This window comes from Schistocerca piceifrons, chromosome 9, assembly GCF_021461385.2.
Source record: "Schistocerca piceifrons isolate TAMUIC-IGC-003096 chromosome 9, iqSchPice1.1, whole genome shotgun sequence".
Taxonomy (NCBI): Eukaryota; Metazoa; Arthropoda; class Insecta; order Orthoptera; family Acrididae; genus Schistocerca; species Schistocerca piceifrons.
Genome location: NC_060146.1, coordinates 140202831 through 140229195, shown reverse-complemented (window position 1 = coordinate 140229195; position 26365 = coordinate 140202831). Strand labels below are relative to the sequence as shown.

The 26365-nt window shown below is 38.5% G+C and overlaps 1 protein-coding gene across 2 annotated transcripts in view; it reads right to left on the bottom strand.

Moving 5' to 3' along the window:
* Window positions 1–4963: 4963 nt before the first annotated feature.
* The window catches only part of LOC124716921 (acyl-CoA:lysophosphatidylglycerol acyltransferase 1-like), a 65504-nt gene continuing 44102 nt past the window's right edge, over window positions 4964–26365 (bottom strand). For both annotated transcript variants that reach the window (XM_047243492.1, XM_047243494.1), the window contains exons 7-8: window positions 23653–23798; window positions 4964–9944 (exon numbers count right to left, since the gene is read on the bottom strand). In XM_047243492.1, coding sequence (XP_047099448.1) covers window positions 9702–9944; window positions 23653–23798 — 389 coding nt within the window. In that variant the 3' untranslated portion in view covers window positions 4964–9701. The remainder of the gene's footprint in view (window positions 9945–23652; window positions 23799–26365) is intronic.

The following is a 26365-nucleotide window of genomic DNA, read 5'->3' as shown; positions in this document are numbered from 1 at the left end:
GGTTTTAAATTGTAAGACATTTCCAGGGGCAGATGTGGACTCTGACCACAATCTATTGGTTATGACCTGTAGATTAAAACTGAAGAAACTGCAAAAAGGTGGGAATTTAAGGAGATGGGACCTGGATAAACTAAAAGAACCAGAGGTTGTACAGAGATTCAGGGAGAGCATAAGGGAGCAATTGACAGGAATGGGGGAAATAAATACAGTAGAAGAAGAATGGGTAGCTTTGAGGGATGAAGTAGTGAAGGCAGCAGAGGATCAAGTAGGTAAAAAGACGAGGGCTAGTAGAAATCCTTGGGTAACAGAAGAAATATTGAATTTAATTGATGAAAGGAGAAAATATAAAAATGCAGTAAGTGAAACAGGCAAAAAGGAATACAAACGTCTCAAAAATGAGATCGACAGGAAGTGCAAAATGGCTAAGCAGGGATGGCTAGAGGACAAATGTAAGGATGTAGAGGCCTATCTCACTAGGGGTAAGATAGATACCGCCTACAGGAAAATTAAAGAGACCTTTGGAGATAAGAGAATGACTTGTATGAATATCAAGAGTTCAGATGGCAACCCAGTTCTAAGCAAAGAAGGGAAAGCAGAAAGGTGGAAGGAGTATATAGAGGATCTATACAAGGGCGATGTACTTGAGGACAATATTATGGAAATGGAAGAGGATGTAGATGAAGATGAAATGGGAGATATGATACTGTGTGAAGAGTTTGACAGAGCACTGAAAGACCTGAGTCGAAACAAGGCCCCCGGAGTAGACAATATTCCATTGGAACTACTGACGGCCGTGGGAGAGCCAGTCCTGACAAAACTCTACCATCTGGTGAGCAAGATGTATGAAACAGGCGAAATACCCTCAGACTTCAAGAAGAATATAATAATTCCAATCCCAAAGAAAGCAGGTGTTGACAGATGTGAAAATTACCGAACTATCAGCTTAATAAGTCACAGCTGCAAAATACTAACACGAATTCTTTACAGACGAATGGAAAAACTAGTAGAAGCCAACCTCGGGGAAGATCAGTTTGGATTCCGTAGAAACACTGGAACACGTGAGGCAATACTGACCTTACGACTTATCTTAGAAGAAAGATTAAGGAAAGGCAAAACCACGTTTCTAGCATTTGTAGACTTAGAGAAAGCTTTTGGCAATGTTGGCTGGAATACTCTCTTTCAAATTCTAAAGGTGGCAGGGGTAAAATACAGGGAGCGAAAGGCTATTTACAATTTGTACAGAAACCAGATGGCAGTTATAAGAGTCGAGGGACAGGAAAGGGAAGCGGTGGTTGGGAAGGGAGTAAGACAGGGTTGTAGCCTCTCCCCGATGTTGTTCAATCTGTATATTGAGCAAGCAGTAAAGGAAACAAAAGAAAAATTCGGAGTAGGTATTAAAATTCATGGAGAAGAAATAAAAACTTTGAGGTTCGCCGATGACATTGTAATTCTGTCAGAGACAGCAAAGGACTTGGAAGAGCAGTTGAATGGAATGGACAGTGTCTTGAAAGGAGGATATAAGATGAATATCAACAAAAGCAAAACAAGGATAATGGAATGTAGTCTAATTAAGTCGGGTGATGCTGAGGGAATTAGATTAGGAAATGAGGCACTTAAAGTAGTAAAGGAGTTTTGCTATTTGGGGAGCAAAATAACTGATGATGGTCGAAGTAGAGAGGATATAAAATGTAGGCTGGCAATGGCAAGGAAAGCGTTTCTGAAGAAGAGAAATTTGTTAACATCCAGTATTGATTTAAGTGTCAGGAAGTCATTTCTGAAAGTATTCGTATGGAGTGTAGCCATGTATGGAAGTGAAACATGGACGATAAATAGTTTGGACAAGAAGAGAATAGAAGCTTTCGAAATGTGGTGCTACAGAAGAATGCTGAAGATTAGATGGGTAGATCACATAACTAATGAGGAAGTATTGAATAGGATTGGGGAGAAGAGAAGTTTGTGGCACAACTTGACCAGAAGAAGGGATCGGTTGGTAGGACATGTTCTGAGGCATCAAGGGATCACCAATTTAGTATTGGAGGGCAGCGTGGAGGGTAAAAATCGTAGAGGGAGACCAAGAGATGAATACACTAAGCAGATTCAGAAGGATGTAGGTTGCAGTAGGTACTGGGAGATGAAAAAGCTTGCACAGGATAGAGTAGCATGGAGAGCTGCATCAAACCAGTCTCAGGACTGAAGACCACAACAACAACAACAACAAGGTATACCGTGATTCATTCCACACACCTCAAGGTTCTTCTTCTTGGTGAACTGTATGGAACGTGGTGAACAAATGTACGAATACATGATTATATTAGGTGATTTGGGAGTGTAGAGGAAATTTAGTAAATAGGGCTGCCACCTCTAGCAGCATCAGTGGCTCTAATTCAGTTGTTTATCAAGTTGAACTCAGATGGATGACAGACAGAGCTACATCATTCAGTGCTGCTTGAAACCAATGCCAGGTGACGTCAGTCATAGTAGGTGTCCAGAAATGGCAAGCTAGTCTCTTAGTGAGTTGTGACCAGATGGTTCAATGAATGGCATCTGGGTGTGGTGCAGAATGACTTCCCAACCCACCTTTTGTATAGTATTTTTTGTTAGTCTGGCAGAATGCAGGTGGGCATTATCATGGAGTAACGTCACTTCACGTAGTTTTCCTGGTCATTGTTCTTGGACTGTGTTCGATAATAAATGTCAGCAGTTATGGTTACACTTTGGGGAACCAATTCAAAGTACACCACATTGTCACTGTTCATCAAAATGTATAACATTATTTTTTGTCGAAGTGCGCTGGTGTTTGTATGGGGAGTTGCTGCTTTGTTTGGGCTCAACCATTTCTTTCTGTTCCTTACATTGGCATAAAGGGACCATTTCTCATCACTAGTAATGCTATAGGATAGGAATGATCGTTGTTGTTTATCAGCCAATTGATGACGAGGAAGTAGAGATGCACATGTGGCGACCTGTTGATTTTTGTGGTTCTGGCTTAGAGCATGCAGTGTCTATACACTGATTTTTTTAACCTTACACGTTGTATGCAAATATTGCACGAAGGTGTAATGATCACAGCTCATCCCATATGCCAGTTCTCGAGTATACTGACATTGATCATTGTGGATTAAGGCATTTCAACAATCTTCATCAAACCCCAAAGGTCTTCCCGAGTGTGGAGAGTGGCTAATAATGTCAAAATAATCCTGCTTAAATTTAGGAAACCACTTCCTTGCCGTGCTCCGTCCCACGGCATTATCCACAATGCATGGTGTAAATGTTTCTGGCTGCCTCTGCTGCTGTCACCCCTCGATTGAACTTAAAACTGAAGAATATGTTGCAAATGGTCCGACTACTCCACTTGGCACACCTTTTCCAAGTGTCCACAGCTCCATTCTCATCTCCAAATGACAATATGTAAGCTCAAATAGCAGTGAATTACAAATAAAAAATGGTAATTGATAAATAAACTTCATAGTGACTGGAATAAATAAAAAACTGTAAACTCATTCAACAACCTAATACTTCATCTCATCATGTATAATCTAGTCTTATGTCATGCATTCACTGGATGAGACATTATTTCCATGCCCAGTGGAGCCATACCACTTGAGGCTACACCATGTGGTTATCACTGGAGTTGTAAGGATAATTGCTGAATGGTATAAAACAATTAGTTTGCCAAATGCCATATGTTAAATAAGGAATTTACAAAAATTGGAAAAAGGAGGTTAAATGTTTTTGTGAATAGATTTGTCAGAATGTAAGAAATAAAAGATTAGAGAAACATTTGACACACCTGTGAATGATGTTTGAAATGATGTACAGCTGCTGAGTGACGTAAGAAGGCCACTGAGTGAAATTCTACCAGACAAAATATCCTGTACTACCCTCTGAGATTCTAAGTTCAACATTGACCTTAAAATTCTCTGTCAGCACATTTTATGTACATGATTTCAGTTATCATTCAAAGGCAAAACAAAAGTTTCTCTAACTTATTTTATTTCACATTTGTAGCAAAATCATTTCATAAAGCATGACCTTTTTATCAAAATTATTTTTTTACTTTCAAGTTTTGTTCAGATAGCATGAAATACAATTATTTAAATATTGATCCAACGGTCCATTATTATTAGGAGTATATAGATCTAGAGAAAGCAGAGAAGTTTCAATTTGTGCTTTGATTTGATATATTTAGACATTTTATTTAACTACCACGCCACAACTGTTAGAGAAATATTTCTATACACCCTCAGATCACTAATTAAGTTTTCTAAATTAACATGATTACTGCAAAGTAATTAAATCTTCTGTTGCGAAACAAGATGACATACGGGTCAATTTGGTACCTCATTTGCCCATTTCCCACTCTTTGTTTGGCTATGAAAATTCCACAAAATCCATTATGTTATTTCTAGGGAGTCTTTTTTTCGTCCAGTCAAATGCAGCTGTCATGCAATTGATTATTTGGGGAAAAAAGCCACACTGACACATTACCTCATCACCCGCATTCACCTGGCTTATTGTGTAACTTACTTTCTGTTCCCTTATGTAAAACAAAAAATGCAGAAAGGACGAAGTTCATCACCTGTTTAGTTCCACTTGTACTGAGGTTTGGATGTGAACTTCAATGAGCTGGTTGCCAATGGTGGTTGAGGCGGCTTTAGATTTAGACAGGATCAGGTATGTTGGGGTTTGGGAAAGGAGTTTAGTTATTGCAGGAGTCAGTTTTTTCAATGACAGTCCACACCACTTGACCCAGCTTGTGGGTGTTGAAGGATCCTCTTCCATGTGCCTCATGAATAACATGGCATACAATGAAGTCCTACTGGTTCCCATAACAGTACCCCTAATTTGTTTGTAGATCTGGCATTACATAGTGAAGCAGTTATGGATAAGGATGATGATGGCTCGTGCAACAATAGTTAGTCATGTAGTTTGCATACTACTGCAAAAGAATATCAAGCATAAAAAAAATTTACCACAGTTTTATTGTTTTTTCCTCCAGAACTTAAAAACAATATTTTCATATGCAGCAACAGATTTTAAGTCAAAAATGTACACAGTCCCATTATTTTCAACAAGCTATGTCAATTTTATTCAGAAAGCCAGTACTTTAAACACACAAAAAACATACTTTTGCAAAAACTCACAAGAGGGGAAACAATAGCTGAACTACTTAAAATGGCTAGTTTCTAAATGTGGCAGGAGCTCACACAGTTCAATGTGATTCTCGAATAATGGCAAGATGGAAAATACATAATATTCAGTTATTTTGGGTGAGCTATTCTAAGTGCCACACGTATTTTCCCAACCATAAATTGTTGTGAAATTCGTGAATTAAATTGTGGAATGTGGCGCAATTGTAAATCTTGTTTAAGACATTTAATTAATCTAAAATCATTTAGTCTAAGAAAGTTTATTTTTCTCTAACTGTGAAGAGTCTTCACTCTTGTGAGCACAATTTTCGAAACTTTTACGTCACAAGCCAATTTCAAAATCAGTTCTAGAAGTTTGCTTCTAATAACCATTAACGACTGTTTATTTCTATACTTAAAATGTCTGATGCAGACACTTCCAACTGCACAAGAAAATATAACTCACTTTCCTTTATAATTTCCACATAACTAATAACATTGCATAGCATGTATATGCTACTGGCAAGATACAGAACTTTTTAACAGGAAGCTCTGACATGCTTTTGCATCCTTTTGTTTTCTTCTCCCAGCTACCACATGATTTTGTAAGTGGCATTACATGTGTCCTTTTTACTGTCCCAGACCACACAGTTATTCGAAATCCAGTGGTAATGCTTCAACAGCTCTCTTTACTGTTGCACTTACTGCCCAAGTCTACATTCTGTTAGAAGGTGTCAAGCTGACAGAATGAACTTTACAGTGATATCAGAAGCGTATCTGCACCAGATTTATAGCACCAGGGACATTACGTCTATTTACACAGTTAAAATTACAGTATTTGCCCTCCTTTTTTCCACAATAAATATCATTACAGTCATAAAATAACTTATTACCCAATATACAACAAGCACATCACAAAAAATTACCATATTCCCATAAGACTTTCACTAAAAACACAAGTTCTAGATCGATATGTACAAATAATAGTGTATCACAAGCAAGAACGGGGGAAAATGTAATTTGTACATGGTCTCCAAAAATTACAAAACTACATTAAGTCCAATTATTAAACACAATCTATATCCTGGTCAGTCAACATTCTGCAGTAATTTCTTTCCACACAGGTAAATAAACACAGAAAGTAATCACTTGAATGACTAGCATTGCAGAAATGAACACTGATCTAAATCAAGTGTTTGCAGATTAATTTTATATCCCATGCCACCATTTTTTTTACTTCTGTTATCTCATTGCTGAATTTCAGAATAAGAAAAAAGTTGTAAAAATGCTGCTAATTTTATATGGAATGTACAAATTAAAATGTTTAACTATGCCCTTCATGCACATGAGAAATGTTAAAAATGCTTCAAACCATCATACCTCATAGTATATTTGCCCCACTGTCAAATACATATCCCACGACTCATGACATTCAAATCTGCTGGACGACCTTACACACAATTTGTGTAATATAATAGCAAATTTCTAGTCTATTCCTATACAAATACCAAGTGAAACACAGATGCCCGAAGAATGCAATTTTCCCCCTCCAACTAATTATGCAATTATTCCAGAAGCGAACCGAAACTACACCACCAAACATCACTTTAACATGGAACTGTAGCCAGTAATAAGAAATTATATTCCATATAAGGCACTCGACTGCTATGTCATAAGATTAACTGTCATCTGTGTCACAAATTGTAAGTGCAGCAACTTCTCGTGCAAGATGGGCATAGTTGCAGCACAAGATATTCCAAACTTACATTAAGGCACCAGAGTACAGAGTACACAATTTTGAACCTATCTGCAATCATCACTGTGACAGTCAGTATTTATAAACAACTTCTCATGGAGGGAAACAATATTGGCAGCCTATGGATCTCAACTCAAAGTAGCAAATGTACAAAACTATATTAAAATTTTTTATTCAACACTGCCACTGACTGGACTGTTCATCATACTGCAACATATGCTGCAAGGAGCACATTGGATCAGACCAAGCATTTTATGCCCACTGCTTGCATTAAAATTCAATTAAAACTGTCAATCTTCCACAAAAAATATTTTAAAATTAGTCTGGTCAGCTGACAATCAACAAAACTACTTTCAACACTAAATCATTTACGCATTGAAGTCATGAGTCTATTCTCTTTTCCCCTGTAGATTATAGTATTTCAGCAAGAAAAAAGTATTTTGTAATGAAATTAGGTATATAGTTTTCTGGCTCTGATAACATCTAGTCCACTCTGGCTGCATCTCATTCTCACAAGTTTCACTTCCAGTGATAGCACTGTTGTATTCATCAACCTCAGAATTTTTTGTCTCTGACTAGGCAACGTGAAAATTACACATCACAAGAAATGTAATAAGTGATATAATGCACAATATTACTAGGAATTGATATTTATAAATAATTCCAGCAAATAAAGCATATTATAAATGTGAAAGTTATTTAGAGTCATTTTCCATACCAAACAGCTAGTACCACTTACATTCTTCAACAATATTATATCTAACTTCCAAATAGGATGAACAAAACAATTTCACAAAATTGTCTTTTTCACATACAGCTTGAATCCTTATCAGTTTGTCTACTAATAGTGTAAAACACTTTAGGACGGCAATACTATTTTCAACCACAGAAGCAGTAAGATAATAAATAAATAATAACAATAATAATAAACGTTTCCGTCCCAACACTGAAGTGGGTATAAGGAACACTTCGCGCAAAGTTTAGCAGACATGTTTCTTGTACAGATACTGATTTCACTCAGCAGTCTCATTTACCATTCATCTTCCAATTTAACGCATCGTTATTAACACTATGAATCTATCTGCTACTGGACTACAATTTGGGCAGAGCATCACTGCAACAAAATTCATTACATAATAATTCAGTTGGGTAGAGGGAGGAGACATTGTTTGTTCGGCCACACTCGTACATACATGACCGGCGGGAGGGAGGGGTTGAGATACCTAAGGCTATGTGATGTATGCTTCCGAACTCATTACAATACCAATGTTAAAGCAATGTTGTATGACAGTTTTGTAACCACACAATGTATAAACAATAAGGAAAGTTCAATTTGCAGCTGTAGTATTTCTGATAACTACAGACTGAGGTCTAAAACTTAACAAGACTTTTGTACAAATGACCAAGTTTTCATAGCATTAGCACAAACCATCACCAATCTTTGCTATCGTTCATCTACAGTTCCCAAATGTAAAATAGCTTTGTGGTTAACATTATTGTTATTAGAGAAGAAGAAAGTATTATTTATAAAGGTGAAAACTTAAAAGGAGTAAGTATTCATACCAATCAACAATGAGATTTTAACAGATACGCAGCAATTTCTGAACATTACTTACTATATGATGCTAACAGGAACGTGGTAACAATAATGTTAGGAAAAAAGGGGCTACGAATATAAGATAGATTGATTTTTTCTACTACAGAATATTCTGTATCACTTTCTCAATGATACAACACAATGTTGCACAACACCATTAAAATTTCATCTACAAAAACATGAAAACCCATCTTAATGTCCATTGTGATGTCCCACACTACACAATATGAGAGCTGTGGAAATAATTTACAGAAGTGTAAAATTGTGGATCTAAGTTAATGAGCAAATCAGCATAATTAAGATCAGGTTATTGCACATTTCATTTGTCACTATTCCCATGAACACAACAAACATGTTTCCTTACAAAATGTATTCCATTTTATGTTACAGCACAGGAATTAACACAAATGTTCTCCCATACAGCACTGTTCTGTCTCCAAAACAAAACATACTCCATGTCTAAAGCACAAATATTTTTCCTGCTTTTAATATAATCATAAATTAATTTTACAGCAATCTGACAGACTCTTTCCTACAAGTACGTATATACAATCCTCATCACAGAAATTTTCTCAGTTTTTCTCCCAACTGGTCTTTTCCTACCGTGATAAAGATTCTACTTAAATCACATATGATCCCACCACAATCTTGCCAGCCAATAACAAATCACCTGCACATCAAAAGGAACACCGAATGTTTATTCACAAAGTATAATTAACTTAAGTGTAGATATTCCATCACATTCCATGTATTTACAGCTCATGACAACATTTTCTGTGCTTCTGCATGATTGATGTAATTTAATATACGGCTGCTGCCAAGTTCCAGTCTCAACAATTACTCCACCCAAAATGATACAAACAATCTGATCAATTATCGGTATTAAAATCCAAAGCAACATCTACACAGTGTGTGGGTGATGTGTGGTGGGTTGCAACAATATACCAGCTATGTGCCTCTACATAACAGTACTGCAGGACTTTACAAGTGATAAAACAAACAAAAAAGTAATTTACCATCACAGTCGCTGCACCCAATACGAGAGTCTCGCCAATAAGGACAACTCAGTATCTCTAAATGTCAAAAACGTTAGTATCAAATGAGGTGTAAACCGACAGTTACACCTCGTAATCGGTCCTTTCCTTTCCTTCTCCGTTTTACAGGAATTGCGAGACTCGGCGAGACTGTTGAAAAATGACTAAAGTAAGGCCAGCATTCACTACCACACAAAAGATGCTGCATACGATAACAACCGCAAATGCAGAATTGTGGACGTAATGAACAACACATGCAGCACAAAAAATCTGAAACCATCTTGCTGAACTTCCTGTGGTGGCTTCGGATGGGAGCAGAACTCTTGGCTAGGAAATTCTCCTGTTCTGTAGAAAGCTTCCAGCAGTTTCTCCTTCTCTGCAAAACGATCATACAGCCAATGAGCCATGGCATCGTGTTCCTGAGGTACCTGCAAAAGGAAATGAGAGCACAATTGAAAGAGAGCAATGTGTGGAATCTTCTATTTGCCCTTGTTGCACCTTCACTAATAATGAACCCATTTTTAACTTTTTAGTCAAGTATCTACAATAAGTAATAAGTACTTTCACTGAACTTTGCCTCACTAAAATTCATTATTCAGGCTTTTCTGTTCAATGTCCTGCTTTTATTGGGGTAATTAATTTTGCTGAAGCCAGCATTAACTAAAAATTATTAACACCTGAAAACTTAACGACAGTATGATACAGGTAGCTTTGACTGAGCTAATACGTCGAGTTAGGTACATTGACACCACGCATTCAGACTTTGTAGTAGCACAATACTTTGATTTTCCTGAAACTAGTTAACTTGAGAATACAGGCCACTCCAATTATTTGGGGTAATGTGGGGGAGAAGATGTACAAATAATCGAAAAACACAAATAACCAAGATATTCTGAAGCGTGTATTAGGGATGATGTCTGGAAAGGTAATAGCAGCAGCGTTGGTGGCCGATGTCGGCGCACACGCTCATGTGCATCTCGACACAGTCGTCTTTCACTTCTGGCCACACAGCTTCTCCCACTAATATTTCAACTTTGCTGTGTGCTTGGCATGGGCCTGATGGGCATGTATGCAGCACTTTGTTCAAAAGACTGCCTATCTAAGTTTATACTGATCCATGTTTAGCATGCCCTTATGTCCAGACCTTTGTCCTGCTCTGCGAGAGGCTTTCAGCCAGGCCTATGTTTTGAGAGGGACTCCTGTTTTATGCCATCTACCACGAATGTGCCATTTAAAACTAATTTGACCTCTGTTGTTTAACTTTTATGGGTTCACATTTTATACACATCTGAAGATTGGACACAGGCCCTGGAACTGGGTTGTGCATTCCTTCTAGGAAATAAAAATGTTTACAACAGTGGCGGGTCTTGTCACTGATGATTAAGGAAATCAGCACTAATGATATTCTTGAAAATAAGTTTTATCATCAGAAACATTATACAATCTTATATCATTAACAGTTACTGAAAACGAAGAACATGTACCTTTCAATTTTTACTTTTATACTTCAATAGACCCAGTGCATTCCTCATGGCGATATCACAAAAACGTCCAAAGTATAAAAATTTGGAGGCACACGAGCATTGTGTAAATGCACATATTCTGCAGTCACATCTTTTATTATGAATATTATTATGAAAAGCAACCTCGTTAATGTTCCTGAATGCGTTGCGATCTGTCAATTATTTTGAAGCAAATAGCACGTGTTTCAAAGCATTTTCTACAAAGCTGGAGCCTACAGCTGACAATGGTCGACGCATGTATTTTAGTTGCATTGCTTCTATTTGTGACTTTCCTTTGCCGTGCCATGGGCATAGGCACTTCAGTAATAAGCGGATGTAATTCTTCACTCGCCAGTGAAAGTCGCAGGGCTGAAGCAATGGTGTACAATTTAATGGAATTACTTTTAACACTTGAGCAGCAGTGCTGGTGCAAATATACTACCAGCTTTGCCCCCCCCCCCCTCCCCCCACCCCCTGCCCCATAAAGCTTTAACAATGAAGCTAGTGAAGTTTCTGATTTTCTTGTGTGTCTGCCTAAATAAAGTTGAATTAGAAAATGCACAACTGGTGCAGATTTGCACTGCACTGTCTGTCATGAAAGTAGATTTAAACTGTTTAACAATGTGTATAGTTTTCCTTGCAAATCGATTTTGTGGCTCTGTTTAGTAATTACTCATTATAGAAAATTTAAATATATATTAGGATGCTCCAAAAATTAACTTCATTTCATAAAGATATGTTTAACTCTTCACAAATTTCTTACACAATGCAAAAATGAATATTACCCTACTGTACAATTTCCTCATCAGATCCCACAGAAACTGTATGGGTCTGCCAGATGACGAAATACAAAATCTTTTGACAACTAATGAAGATCTTCGTCAAATTTGTCTGGACTCCTTATCAGATGACCAGGAGGAAATTGTAATTCATGATAATAATTCATAATTTGGATTATGAACAGTTTTTCAGTGGCAATGAATCTGATTAGAAGACCATGCCAATATTTACCGTATTTACTCGAATCTAAGCCGCACTTTTTTTCCGGTTTTTGTAATCCAAAAAACCGCCTGCGGCTTAGAATCGAGTGCAAAGCAAGCGGAAGTTCTGAAAAATGTTGGTAGGTGCCGCCACAACTAACTTCTGCCGCCGAATATATGTAGCGCTACACAGGCATGGTTTGTGGGCACAAAGATAAATACTGGCGCCAAAACCTCTTCGTCAGTAAATAAATTTAAAAAAAAGTGGAAGACGAGCTTTTTTTCTCCGCCCCGAGTTTCAATCACTACATTTTCATACATTATCCAACGAAGGAAATACAAATTCCGTATTGTTCATCTTCTAATGTAGCAGAATTTCAATGTACTACGAAAATCCGACTGGCAAGACTGTTTGGGATGTTTGTGAATATGGCCAACTCTACGTTCTGAATTTTTTCCTACCTGTGAGAGGAGATGGTTGCTAATAGGAACCTGATGAAATGTGAATCACATACAGTATTCTCTTCACCATAAGAATAATACGAATATAAACATTTTGCCATGTATTCTTTCGTGTTTGCTGCTACCTCATTTAAATCCTGTCTGCCTAATAAACTACGAAACTAGAGTGAGACAACAGCAAACGCGGAAGAATATACGTATCGTGTCATGTTTATATTCGTATTATTCTTATGCCTCATAGTGATACAGTCAGAAATGAAGCACGGCAACTGACTAGATTTTTAAATCTTAAGATGACTCTAATTTCAGTGCAGAATTTGATGTACTAAAGAAGCGGCCGCAAAGATTTTCAAACGGAGAAAAATTTTCGCCTAACTCTCGTTCAGAACATATTCTATCATACGTAGTCTATTATTTGGTTCTTGTTGATCATTATCAAAGAAAGCAGCAGTGTAAGTAACAACAAATAGCCGTCTCTTGCCATTGTTTCGCTAATGAGACGATTCCTCTCTTTTTTTTTTAATTGTAAGCGGCGGTAGCGCGCACAAAAGCAAGCCATGCCGTGAGCGGCGACAGGCCGTAAACACACACTATCAGAATGCGACAAACAATGCATGACACAGTACAGTAATGCATTTTCAGCTTTGAGTGACGTGAACACCTATAACAAAGAAAACGGCACTTATCAGATCAAAGAAAAATAAGCAATCCATTCAAACCAGACGAAGCACGTGAAAAAGGAAGGGTACCCGTATAAATACGGAGCACCTGACGCATATGCAAGGGCTACCTGGCAAAGCGTAACTGCTAAGCTTACAACTCTAACCAAACTACTGTAGGTGTATCATCATTCATTCGACCTAAATTGTGTCTCATATTACAATGGACCAACTTTATTTCGATTGGAGGTGCGGCCTAAAACACTTTTCTCTCCTTGAATTTCGAGTCTCAAATTTCAGGTGCGGCTTAGATTCGGGAAATTTTTTTCCCTTTATTTTGAGTCTCATTTTTCAGGTGTGGCTTAGATTCAAGTGCGGCTTGGATTCGAGTAAATACGGTATGTGCTACTCTGTGGAGTAAAACTCCAGACAAGCAGTAATCCCAAACACTGAAAAAGAAAGCAGGAAAATCTTCCCCAGTCCAGGAGAGAAAGCAAGTGGGAATGAGGTCAGAGACGCAAACACTCTCATTTGTGATAGATTCTAATATGAGTGGTGCAGTAATTACATCTACTACATATGACAAAAACAGACACTAATTATTCAAAAGATAGGGACTTATGAGAAGTAACAAAAGAGGAAATCAAAGCAGTAATGGGTTTACTCTGTATGACAGGAATGAAGAAAGGAAAGGAAATGTATGAGCTATGGAAGATTTTTACAAGTTTTGACATCCATAAAGTTTAATGATAAAGAACTACTCAGAAGCTAGCACCATTACAAAAAAATCCTTGATCTACTTACACAAAATTGTCAGAGCTATTACTACTCTAGCAGATATTTAACAATCTTTTTTAAGTCATCAGTCTTCTGATTGGTTTCATGTGGCCCGCCACAAGTTCCTCTCTGTGCCAACCTTTTGATCTCAGAGTAGCACTGGTAAGCTACGTCCTCCATTACTTGCAGGATGTATCCCCATCTCTGTCTTCATCTACAGGTTTTGCCCTCTACAGCTTCTTCTAGAACCGTGGAAGTTATTCTCTGATGTCTTAACAGATGCCCTATCATCCTGTTTCTTCTTCCGTCAGTGTTTTCTGTATATTCCTTTCCTTGCCGATTTCGTAGAGAACCACCTCATTCCTCACCTTATCAGTCTACCTGATTTTCAACATTCTTCTGTAGCACCACATCTCAAATACATCTATTCTCTTCGGTTCTGATTTTCCCACAATCAATGTCTCACTACCATACAATGCCATGTCCCAAACATACAGTCTCAGAAATTTCTACCTCAAATTATAACCTATCCTTGATACTGGTAGACTTCTCATGGCCTGGAATGCCCTTTCTACCAGTGCTAGTCTGCTTTTTATCTACTCCTTGCTCCATTTGTCATGTGTTATTTTGCTGCCTATGTAGCAGAATTCCTTAACTTCACCTAATTCGTGCTCACCAATTATGATGTCAAGTTTCTCACTGTTCTCATTACTTCCTATCTTTCTTCGATTACTCTCAATCAATATTCTGTACTCATTATCCTGTTCATTCCATTCAACAGGTTCTGTAATTTTTCACATTCAAAACATGGCTCCAAGCACTATGGGACTGAACATCTGAGGTCATCAGTCCCCTAGACTTAGAACTACTTAAACCTAACTAACCTAAGGACATCACACACATCCATGCCCGAGGCAGGATTCGAACCTACAACCGTAGCAGTAGTGACATTCCGGACTGAAACGCTTAGAACCGCTCGGATACAGCGGCCGGCCTTCACATTCACTGAGGATAACAATGACACTGGGGAATCTCAACATGGACATTCATTCACCTTGGATTTTAATCCTACTCTTGAACCTTTCTTTTATTTTCATCGTTGTTTCTTTGGTGTACAGATTGAACAGCAGGGGCAGAAGACTACAGACACCCTTTTTAATTCATGCACTTTGTTCTAAGTCTTCCGATCTTATTGTTCCTTCTTGGTTATTGTTGATATGGCATATTATCTTGACTTTCCCTACAGCTTAGCCCTTTCCCTGTCTTGCATTCTAAATAAACCTACCAAGTGTGACATGAATTTTTATGCTCTATGTGATACTAAAACTTTCTTTATTTCCAATTTAGAAGTTTGTTGTGGGAAACAACCAGATGTACCTTTCTGCCAATCAAATAAGCCCCCTGATGATGTACAGACAGACAAAGCCAATTTCAAGGTCAAACAGAAATATGACTACTGATAATTGGTACACTGATTATTCATTAGCTTTCTATCTCCAACAGAAAGGCATTGTTACTTTTGGTACACTGCATAAGACGATAAGTGTCTACGCAGTTTCCACCATACAAAGATCGTGCAGTTGCTTCTAACATTTTTGGCTTTCAGAAAGCCATAACTCTAGCCTCGCATGTTTCTAAAAAGAATCTGTGTTATTCCTTTCAATGATGCATGATGATGAAGCTGAGGATGAAGAGAGTGGGAAGCCTACCATAATTTTAGATTATAATTTGATGAAGGCAGACGCATTATACCAGTTATGTGGCACACACAGCATTTCCTGAATCACAAGCAGCATTTCGAAGTGACAAGGAAATGGACACTGGCACTACTCAACATAGCATAATCTACAAAACCAATCATAAAAATGAACCAGTCGTACAAAAACATTCACAAAAATTTGGCTTTCAGATGATGAAATCTTACTAATTGTTACATCAACTATTGTGGTTCTGTCACTAGGTGTGGAGGCATTTTTGAGGTGGTTAGGCCACACGATGAAGAAGTACAAGAAACTTCACCAGCAAGGAAGAGAGGAAGATGTGCTAAGCACACATTTACACCTATAAAATGTAGTACCTGTCATCGTTTCAGGTATGCAGATCACTTGAACACTACTACTGAAAGTGAAAATTGTGAGGATGGCACCAAATACCAGATTCTGAATAAAATCATTGTATCTGACAAAATGTGTAACAAGTGAATGGTATAGTTCTGTTCTGTTCATGGATTATATGGTTTTCTTTCCATATAAGCCTAATAAAAAATAATTCTGTTTTTCTTATTAGTAAATACTATTACCTTTTGTTATATTTACTGCTTTATTGTGCTTTTAAGTTTACTTAAATATCTTATACGTAAAGATTACTGTCCAATTTTGGAATAATGTTACATTTCTTTTATTTATAGGTCTAACATAATTTTTGTACCAATTCAGACACTATTAAATATTATATGCCCACATTTACATTAAACTGTTCTTTGATTATGTTTATTTTGTAGCTACATCTTATGTTTATAACTCTGAAAACACAGCTGTAGCTAATTTGCACCCTGCTGGTACCGCTGAAGTCATAACTGTAGATGCTGCTGAGTGAGGGTTACTGAAAAATATCAGTATTCCTATTTCATCAACAAACAATCCATTGTTTAATAATAGTATAAAGTTACATATGATTTTTGATGATGAAATCTGTTTTTAGTGAGTTTTCAAATACTTATTTCTTTTGTCAATAATTCCACTGTATTTCACAGTGTGTCTAAGAAATATTGATGTCACTTCCTTCTGCAACAACAGAAGCTAGATAGACAGACAGATAGAGAGAGAGAGAGAGAGAGAGAGAGAGAGAGAGAGAGGAAGGAGGGCACACGTAAGATTGGATTTAAACATGGGGCACAAAATCCTGAAACTGTGTCCTTAGCCACTATACTACCAACTTACTTGTTTTTACACTGTACGAGCAGACTGATAAACTGGTACTGAAACTTTAACGATCATTTTCTTGGAAACTATTGAGTGTTGGCACCAAAATAGGTGTTCCTTTACTTTTTCATTTCTTTCACCGTGCTAAGGTTAGTCTAAGCTTCATCTGTGTCAGAGTGACCTATGCAGGGTTTCCCTTGTAAGACCCATTGCTCATCTAATTACAGTCCTTTTTCGCTTCTATTAAAGCTTTTTTGTTTCTCTTAATTTCTACAGGCTCTCTCTACATGTTATCACATCAATGATTGAACCTCAATAAAACTTTAGCATTGAGGAACCGTATGTGGCGATTCCCTAGTCCCAGTTAACAATCTCTTACTTTCAATTTACCTGTGTAATTGCTACCCCCCCCCCCCCCCCCACCAACCACTTGGTAATGCACAGAAGAGGGTACTTCTATTCCACCAATTATTAAGGCTTCTTCTCATTCCATACGTGTCTGGAGCACCGGGAGGAATGACTGCTTAAACATCTCCATGAACACTCAATTAGTCTAATCTAATTTCCTTGACTCCTACAAGAGTGATACGTAGGAAGTTGTAGTTTGGGTTGTCTCCTAAGTTTGTTCGCTTTTTGTTACAGTGCAATCACAAAGAATGTCTGGGAACACACCTCCCTGCAGCACAGTTGTTTTGTAAAAACCAATCTGCCTATATTGTGCATGACCTTTTGAGTGAAGTGTGTAAGCAGACAGGCCGGCAACCACTCTGTTGTATCTGTGCTGCAGGGAGGTGTGTTCCCAGACATTCTTATTTCCTACTGTATACACGGTTATTGCCAACAATACACTCCCCTGGAAGCTTATAAATGCCAGCATTCGAAAATGTGGGGATTTACAGGTTGGCAAACTCTTCAAAGTTCAGTCTGCAGTCCTCCAAGGAGCTGATAAGTTCAGTCTGCAGTCCTCCAAGGAGCTGATAAGTTTATCATTTACGAAATTTTGCAGGGAACGGTATAGGTGAAAGTTGGAAGGAGCAACATCTGGCAAATATAATGGTTGGAGTAACAATCCCACTCAAAAGAACACAGCTTTTGATGAATCACCATAGAGGTATGTGGTCCGGTGTTGTTGTGTCGAAGGACGACAGTGTCCCAAATCCGGTTGTTTCTCACCAATGGCTCCCTTGAGATCATCCAATATGAATAGTATCGCTCAGGAGTGATAGTCTCATTTGGACAAAGTTCGTAATGCAGCACACATTTAAATCCCACCAGATGCATAACAGAGCCTTTCTCGAATGCAGCTCTGGTTTAGGAACCAATAGTAGTGGCTGCCCTGTCTTGCACCACAATTTACTCTTCCAGGCATTGCTGTACGCGATCCACTTCTCATCTCCAGTTACCAGTCATTTCAGGAAAGGAGCATTCTGGTTGTGTCTCGATAAGGAGTCATAGATGGACACACGCTACATGAAATTCACTATAGTTCACAAGGACCCCACACATTACGAATATTTATTTACCACAATTTCTTCAAGTCCCTGGCTACAATAGCACGAACAACTGAGCTCCAATGCCAACATCTGTGTTGTCACTCATAGACTGTTGACTATCATGTCATTAAGCCATGCCATGCCATGCCATGCCTGTACCCATCGGCTGTCCAGACTGAGGTTTAGCTGCTAGGATGAAATTCCCAGCCCGAAATCAACTAAACTACTTTTGATGCATTTGTGTCATTACTGCATTGTCACCGTATTCAGCACAATCTTCTACCAGCATTGTGAGAGAGTTTCCCCCTTATGATAGTAAAATAGCATAAGATATTGGAAATGTTCCCTCTTGCTTTCCATAGCTTGTAAACGCACGTTCACGCTGTTCCAGCCAACACCGGGAACAAAACACAGAATTGTATCGCAACTGCGTATGCACAACATATTAATTAGGTGACACTGTGTTAACTCCACTGTGTTTTGGCAAAAGAAGCAAATTTTAACAAAGCAACAAGAGAAATGTAGGTTTTACTCAAAATACACCATTCATGATGCTTCTCTGAAAGTTACAAATGGTTAACAAGTCAGGTGAAAATAAATTGCTGCCTTTGTTCCATTTTCAGTGAAATTTTAACCAAAGCAGAGCTGACTGTAGGTCTTCTTGAATGGTCACCATTTAACTTTGTTGCACTTTCAGTGGAATTTTAACCAAAGCAAAGCTGACTGTATATCTTCTTTGAACGGTCACCATTCAAGTACGGGCTTGGAGGTGCTCCATTTAACATTTACAAAAAAATGTGAGCATAGGCTTCAGTTTAGAATGGCACTTCCCCTCTAGCGCTCGACATTTCCCCCACAGTGCCCGCCCACAACAACCCCCCCCCCCTCCCCCACCACTGCTCTCCGCACTCATTCCATGCCGACAGCAAATGGCCATGTTATTCTGCGCACACTCTACCAATGAGACAGAAAAGTACAAGATGATGAAATAGATGAAATACTATGATGAATAGGCGAGGAAAGAAGTCTGTGCGGGACTGACTTAGAAGAAGGCATCCGTAGTAGCATCCATAACAATTAATTGGGAGATGTAAGCAGCTGTAGAGGGGGAGGGGAGGGAGGGGGGGGAGGGGGAATACGGATGGTAGTCAAATGAAAGCCGAACACCTGCCAAAACAGAACTGTGGAATGTCACTCTAAAGTTATCACCACATGTGTTAAAGACATTTATCCTGCTGAGATACATGACAATCTGTTCCTGTTCAACAGAATGTGGTTGGATATTGAAGGATCCATAACCACACCCATCAGTGGTCGACCATGTTCTATGAAACAGGGATCAATCATCTCGTCTCCCACTGGGATAAATGTCTACACTTGAGCAGTGATGGCGGGTGTCTGGTTTTCATTTGGCTGCTACATATAGTAATGCAAGAGAGATTATAAAAGGGGTTGAGTATAGAAGAAAACATTAGCACAAGATAAGAAAATGTGGAGAGTAGCATCAAACCACTGAAAGACTGAAGAACTACAAATAGTCCTGTCTCTGCAAATGGTTAACTTCATATTTTCAATTTTTCTACGCTGTCTCTCCCAGGTTTTCTCAGAACGACTCATTAATGGTGTGCTACCTTGTATTCAGCCAAGCTGTCATTTCCATTTTACGCACAATATTTTGACAATAAGTAGCTTTCTTGACATGCTGCTAGGGTTGTGTCAGTACCTGTAGTTGATCTGGGTCTCCAAAAGCTGGTCTTGTACTGCATTCCATGCAAACGTGGCACGACTACAAGAGCAGCTGAGGAGGGATATGAGGAAATTCAGCAAAACAACCAAATAAAACAACTGAGCAAATCAGCTGTCATTGAGGGTTGCCACAAATATAATCAACACACGAAATATGACGAGACTACGGGAGGGCATTCAATAAGTAATGAAACACTTTTTCTGAGACGAGATTGATTTTATTCAGAATTCCAATACACCACATTATTCCTCAATCGTTTGGCTACAAAGCCTATTTTTCAACATAATCTCCATTCTATGTGACAGCCTTATGCCAACATACTGGGAAGGCCTGTATGGCTGCATGGTGCCAAACTACTAACATCTCAGCCAATGTCTTGCTGTGTCAGTAACCTTCCCATCTCCCATGTACTGCTCCCCATAAAATGCATCATTCACTGGACCAGACAGATGGAAGTTAGAAGCTGCAAGATCCAAGCTGTAGGGTGAATGAGGAAGAACAGTCCAATTAAGTTTTATGAACGCCTTTTGGGTGTGCAGACTTTTATGGACAAGACGAAGTTTCCAGAATGAGAGTTTCACTCTGCAGCTGAGTGTGCACTGACATGAAACTAGCTGCCAGATTAAAACTGTGTGCCGGACGGAGACTGTAACTCATGACCTTTGCCTTTTGCAGGCAAGTGCTCTACCATCTGAGCTACCCAACCACGACTCACGCCCCATCCTCACAGCTTTACTACTGCCAGTACCTCGTCTCCTATCTTCCAAGCTGTGAGGACGGGGCATGAATCTTGCTTGGGTAGCTCAGATGGTAGAGAATTTGCCCACAAAAGGAAAAGGTATGGAGTTTGAGTCTCGGTCCGGCACACAGTTTTAATTTGCCAGGAAGTTTCAAGGAGAACTTTGTTTCAATTTTTGTGGCGATGAACATGCTGAATGAACTTCCAGCATGCTGGAGTTATTTCCGGGCAGCACCTTGTTTTAACCGGTACACTGGAAAACAGCCAAAGATGTGAGTTTTACTTTTTATTTTATTGAGAGTAGTTTTGGGGTGGGACCCATTTTCAAATTATCTATATAAACAAAATGATATTTCCCAAAATTTAAGAACTATGACAAGATAACAAATATATTATACATATAGCAGAGTGCAAATGAGAAGTTATAGTGAATATATATAATAAAAAGTGAAATTTGCAACTTTGGCTGTTTTTCCATTGTACTGAACACACACTGAAGCCGTTCCTTCAATTTCCTGAGAGCAGCAAAATACACTTCAAGAGTTGATCATTGCACTACCAGCAGATACCCCTAGTTGTGCAGTGAGGTGTGTGTGTGTGTGTGTGTGTGTGTGTGTGTGTGTGTGTCGATCGCTTCGGATGAGTGTGTTTGCACATTCCAACATTGGATGAGCCACAGCTGTGTGCGGCCGGCTTGCACGTGGAACATCAGACATGTTTACATGACCCAGTTGTGGTGATTGCAGACACTGTGCTTTCATGCAGTGGCAGTCTCCGTAGACATTCTGGAAGTGCCTAAGAATATCGGCTGTCTTCTTGTTTTCTGCCAAAAGAAACTCGATGGTAGAACTCTGCTTGGAATGCACTGATATTACAGATGACATTTTGAAGGCTATGTATAGTGCCACCACCTACTGGAACTTCATGAAACTACAGGAGCTGAAGCTGTAGTATTTCACGATGTCCCATAACAAATCCTGAATTTTTTCAACCTAAATAGGATGAGAAAAAAAGTGTTGCTTTGCTTATTGAATGGTCCTCATAATATCGCGATTCAAACTCAAAGTTCCTGGGACAGTGTAATTGAGGAATCTTTCGAAATAAAGATGCTGGAAAATCTAATAAATACAAATAGAAGTTTCAATTTAAACAAAGTTTGCATTCCGCACTTTATTTATATGCCCACCAGAACTGGGAACCATTGACAGCTAATGTTTATTTCATGGATTATCAGCGCGAGTTCTGAAAAACAGATGAACCTTAAAAGGCGTAGTGTGTGTCAGAAGTTGAGTTCACAATGAGCTATAAACAGCATGCGAAACCGACAATAGTTTGTTGTGTGGCTAGAATCCAAGCAGAGTGTACACATAATACCACAACTCACAGCATGCAAATAAAACATGTCGGATGTTCACATATTGGGCATAAAATGGAAACAGCGACTTGGCTGAACACCTGGAACTATGCCATAAATTTTTCCATGCTGTTTCCATCCTGGAATTTCCATTTTGTAAACAAGTTTGTCACAAAAAAGGAACCTAACCTACTGATTTTTAAAAAATAAAATTTATTCCACACACACGATAAAGTGACATTGTACAGCTATTTATTTTAAAGTTCCCAAAATTGCACTCCTTCAACAAGAAAAATGATTCTTCTTCTTCTTTCATATATATGTTCTATACTGACATTTCCTCAAAACCAAATTTGCTTTTGTTTTACTAGTCCACTACTCCCATTTTGCTATTTTTTTCCAAATTAACTATTTTATCCAACATTAAAATAATCTGATCTAATTTTTTTACACGGAGATACTGTGTTTTCCTGAACATAATGTTACCTGCAACTTGATACTCAAACATGTGCAAATATAGTACGAAACAATTTTGTCTTTAGGTTTACTATTCATACTAATTGCATGCATAACAATGGGGAAGCCAGATGTTACATGTAGGAAATTACAGAAACCTTTGCAGACAAGAGAAGCAGTTGTATGAATATCAAGAGCCCACATAACAAGCCCATACAACACAAAGAAAGGAAGACTGAAAGGTGGAAGGAGTATATAGCAACAAAGGAAATAAACCTGAAAGGCAATACTCTGGAAAGGAAAGAGGAAGTATATGAAAGTGTGATGAACAGTATTGGACCCCACACCATTTTCTTCGGGTACGCTCAAAGTATGACGATGCCAACTGGAATACACCTTTTTCTAGAAAAATTCTGGAGATAGCAAGGATAAAATACAGGTATCAAAAGTTAATCTACAAAGATTATCAATAAAAGCAAAATAAAGGTATTGGAAGCTTTTTTGAATTAAATAAGGAGATGCTTAGGAAACTAGACAATGAAGGAGATGACTACAGGACAACTTTTCTGAAAGAATTTATTTGGAGGTAGCCTTGTATGGCAGTGCAACATGGGCAATAAATGATTCTGACAAGAAGAGGATAAACGGCTTTGAGATGTGTTGCTGCAGAAGAATGCTGAAGATTGGGGGACCGGGTAGAATGTATAACTAACGAAAAGGTGCTGTATCGAATTGGGGAGAAAATAATGTTATGGCTCAACTTGACTAAGGCATCAATGAGGCATATATGTGTGATGGGGGGGACTGTGTGTGTATGGGGGGAGGATTGTAGAGGCCAAGATGTGACTACAGCAAACAGGTCAAAATGGATGTAGGCCGCAGTAGTTACGCTGACGTGAAAGGACTTACACAGGACAGACTTTATGGAGACCTGTATCAAACCAATCTTCAGATTACGGATCATAACAAAAAGAACTGTTTTACTAAGTTAAGAAATATGGTTGACAAAGTACTGGAGCAAATACTCAGTAAAAACCAATACTTACCTCACTGCAACGAAACAATCTGTAAAACATAAATGTTTTACAAGGTTTTCGATACCCAGTTATAATGTCACTCAAGTCCAATGGCTTGCCTTCAGGATATGCAATTGTGATATCCAGCACCCAATTCAGCTTTCCACTAGTGTTCCCTTAAGCAATAAGAAAGGCACATATTAATTCAATATGAAGTTCTGAATAAATTACTGTAAGTATTAACAATATTAAATGTTTAACATATGACAGTACCACAAATATAATGGAACTTAACACCACAACCAGAAGCATGCTTTGAAGATTTAAAACTGGTGTCCTTTCTATGGGTAATGGTGCGATAAGCTTTTTGGGGCTTGTTGTTGTTGTTGTTGTTGTGGTCTTCAGTCCTGAGACTGGTTTGATGCAGTTCTCCATGCTACTCTATCCTGTGCAAGCTTTTTCATCTCCCAGTACCTACTGCAACCTACATCCTTCTGAATCTGCTTAGTGTATTCATCTCTTGGTCTCCCCCTACGATTTTTACCCTCCACGCTGCCCTCCAATACTAAATTGGTGATCCCTTGATGTCTCAGAACATGTCCTACCAACCGATCCCTTCTTTTGGTCAAGTTGTGCCACAAACTTCTCTTCTCCCTAATCCTATTCAATACATCCTCATTAGTTATGTGATCTACCCATCTAATCTTCAGCATTCTTCTGTAGCACCACATTTCAAAAGCTTCTATTCTCTTCTTGTCCAAACTATTTACCGTCCATGTTTCGCTTCCATACATGGCTACACTCCATACAAATACTTTCAGAAATGACTTCCTGACACTTAAATCTATACTCGATGTTAACAAATTTCTCTTCTTCAGAAACGCTTTCCTTGCCATTGCCAGTCTACATTTTATATCCTCTCTACTTCGACCATCATCAGTTATCTTGCTCCCCAAATAGCAAAACTCCTTTACTACTTTAAGTGTCTCATTTCCTAATCTAATACCCTCAACATCACCCAACTTATTCGACTACATTCAATTATCCTCGTTTTGCTTTTGTTGATGTTCATCTTATATCCTCCCTTCAAGACACCATCCATTCCGTTCAACTGCTCTTCCAAGTCCTTTGCTGTCTCTGACAGAATTACAATGTCATCGGCGAACCTCAACATTTTTATTTCTTCTCCATGGATTTTAATACCTACTCCAAATTTTTCTTTTGTTTCCTTTACTGCTTGCTCAATATACAGATTGAATAACATCGGGGAGAGGCTACAACCCTGTCTTACTCCCTTCCCAACCACTACTTCCCTTTCTTGTCCCTCGACTCTTATAACTGCCATCTGGTTTCTGTACAAATTGTAAATAGCCTTTTGCTCCCTGTATTTTACCCTTGCCACCTTTAGAATTTGAAAGAGAGTATTCCAGTCAACATTGTCAAAAGCTTTCTCTAAGTCTACAAATGCTAGAAACGTAGGTTTGCCTTTCCTTAATCTTTCTTCTAAGATAAGTCGTAAGGTCAGTATTGCCTCACGTGTTCCAGTGTTTCTACGGAATCCAAACTGATCTTCCCCGAGGTTGGCTTCTACTAGTTTTTCCATTCGTCTGTAAAGAATTCGTGTTAGTATTTTGCAGCTGTGACTTATTAAGCTGATAGTTCGGTAATTTTCACATCTGTCAACACCTGCTTTCTTTGGGATTGGAATTATTATATTCTTCTTGAAGTCTGAAGGTATTTCGCCTGTTTCATACATCTTGCTCACCAGATGGTAGAGTTTTGTCAGGACTGGCTCTCCCAAGGCCGTCAGTACTTCCAATGGAATGTTGTCTACTCCGGGGGCCTTGTTTCGACTCAGGTCTTTCAGTGCTCTGTCAAACTCTTCACGCAGTATCGTATCTCCCATTTCATCTTCATCTACATCCTCTTCCATTTCCATAATATTGTCCTCAAGTGCATCGCTCTTGTATAGACCCTCTATATACTCCTTCCTCCTTTCTGCTTTCCCTTCTTTGCTTAGAACTGGGTTTCCATCTGAGATCTTGATGTTCATACAAGTGGTTCTCTTATCTCCAAAGGTCTCTTTAATTTTCCTGTAGGCTGTATCTATCTTACCCCTAGTGAGATAAGCCTCTACATCCTTACATTTGTCCTCTAGCCATCGCTGCTTAGCCATTTTGCACTTCCTGTCGCTCTCATTTTTGAGACGTTTGTACTCCTCTTTGCCTGCTTCATTTACTGCATTTTTATATTTTCTCCTTTCATCAATTAAATTCAATATTTCTTCTGTTACCCAAGGATTTCTACTAGCCCTCATCTTTTTACCTACTTGATCCTCTGCTGCCTTCACTACTTCATCCCTCAAAGCTACCCATTCTTCTTCTACTGTATTTCTTTCCCCCATTCCTGTCAATTGTTCCCTTATGCTCTCCCTGAAACTCTGTACAACCTCTGGTTCTTTCAGTTTATCCAGGTCCCATCTCCTTAAATTCCCACCTTTTTGCAGTTCCTTCAGTTTTAATCTACAGGTCATAACCAATAGATTGTGGTCAGAGTCCACATCTGCCCCTGGAAATGTCTTACAATTTAAAACCTGGTTCCTAAATCTCTGTCTTACCATTATATGATCTATCTGATACCTTTTAGTATCTCCAGGGTTCTTCCATGTATACAACCTTCTATCATGATTCTTAAACCAAGTGTTAGCTATGATTAAGTTGTGCTCTGTGCAAAATTCTACCAG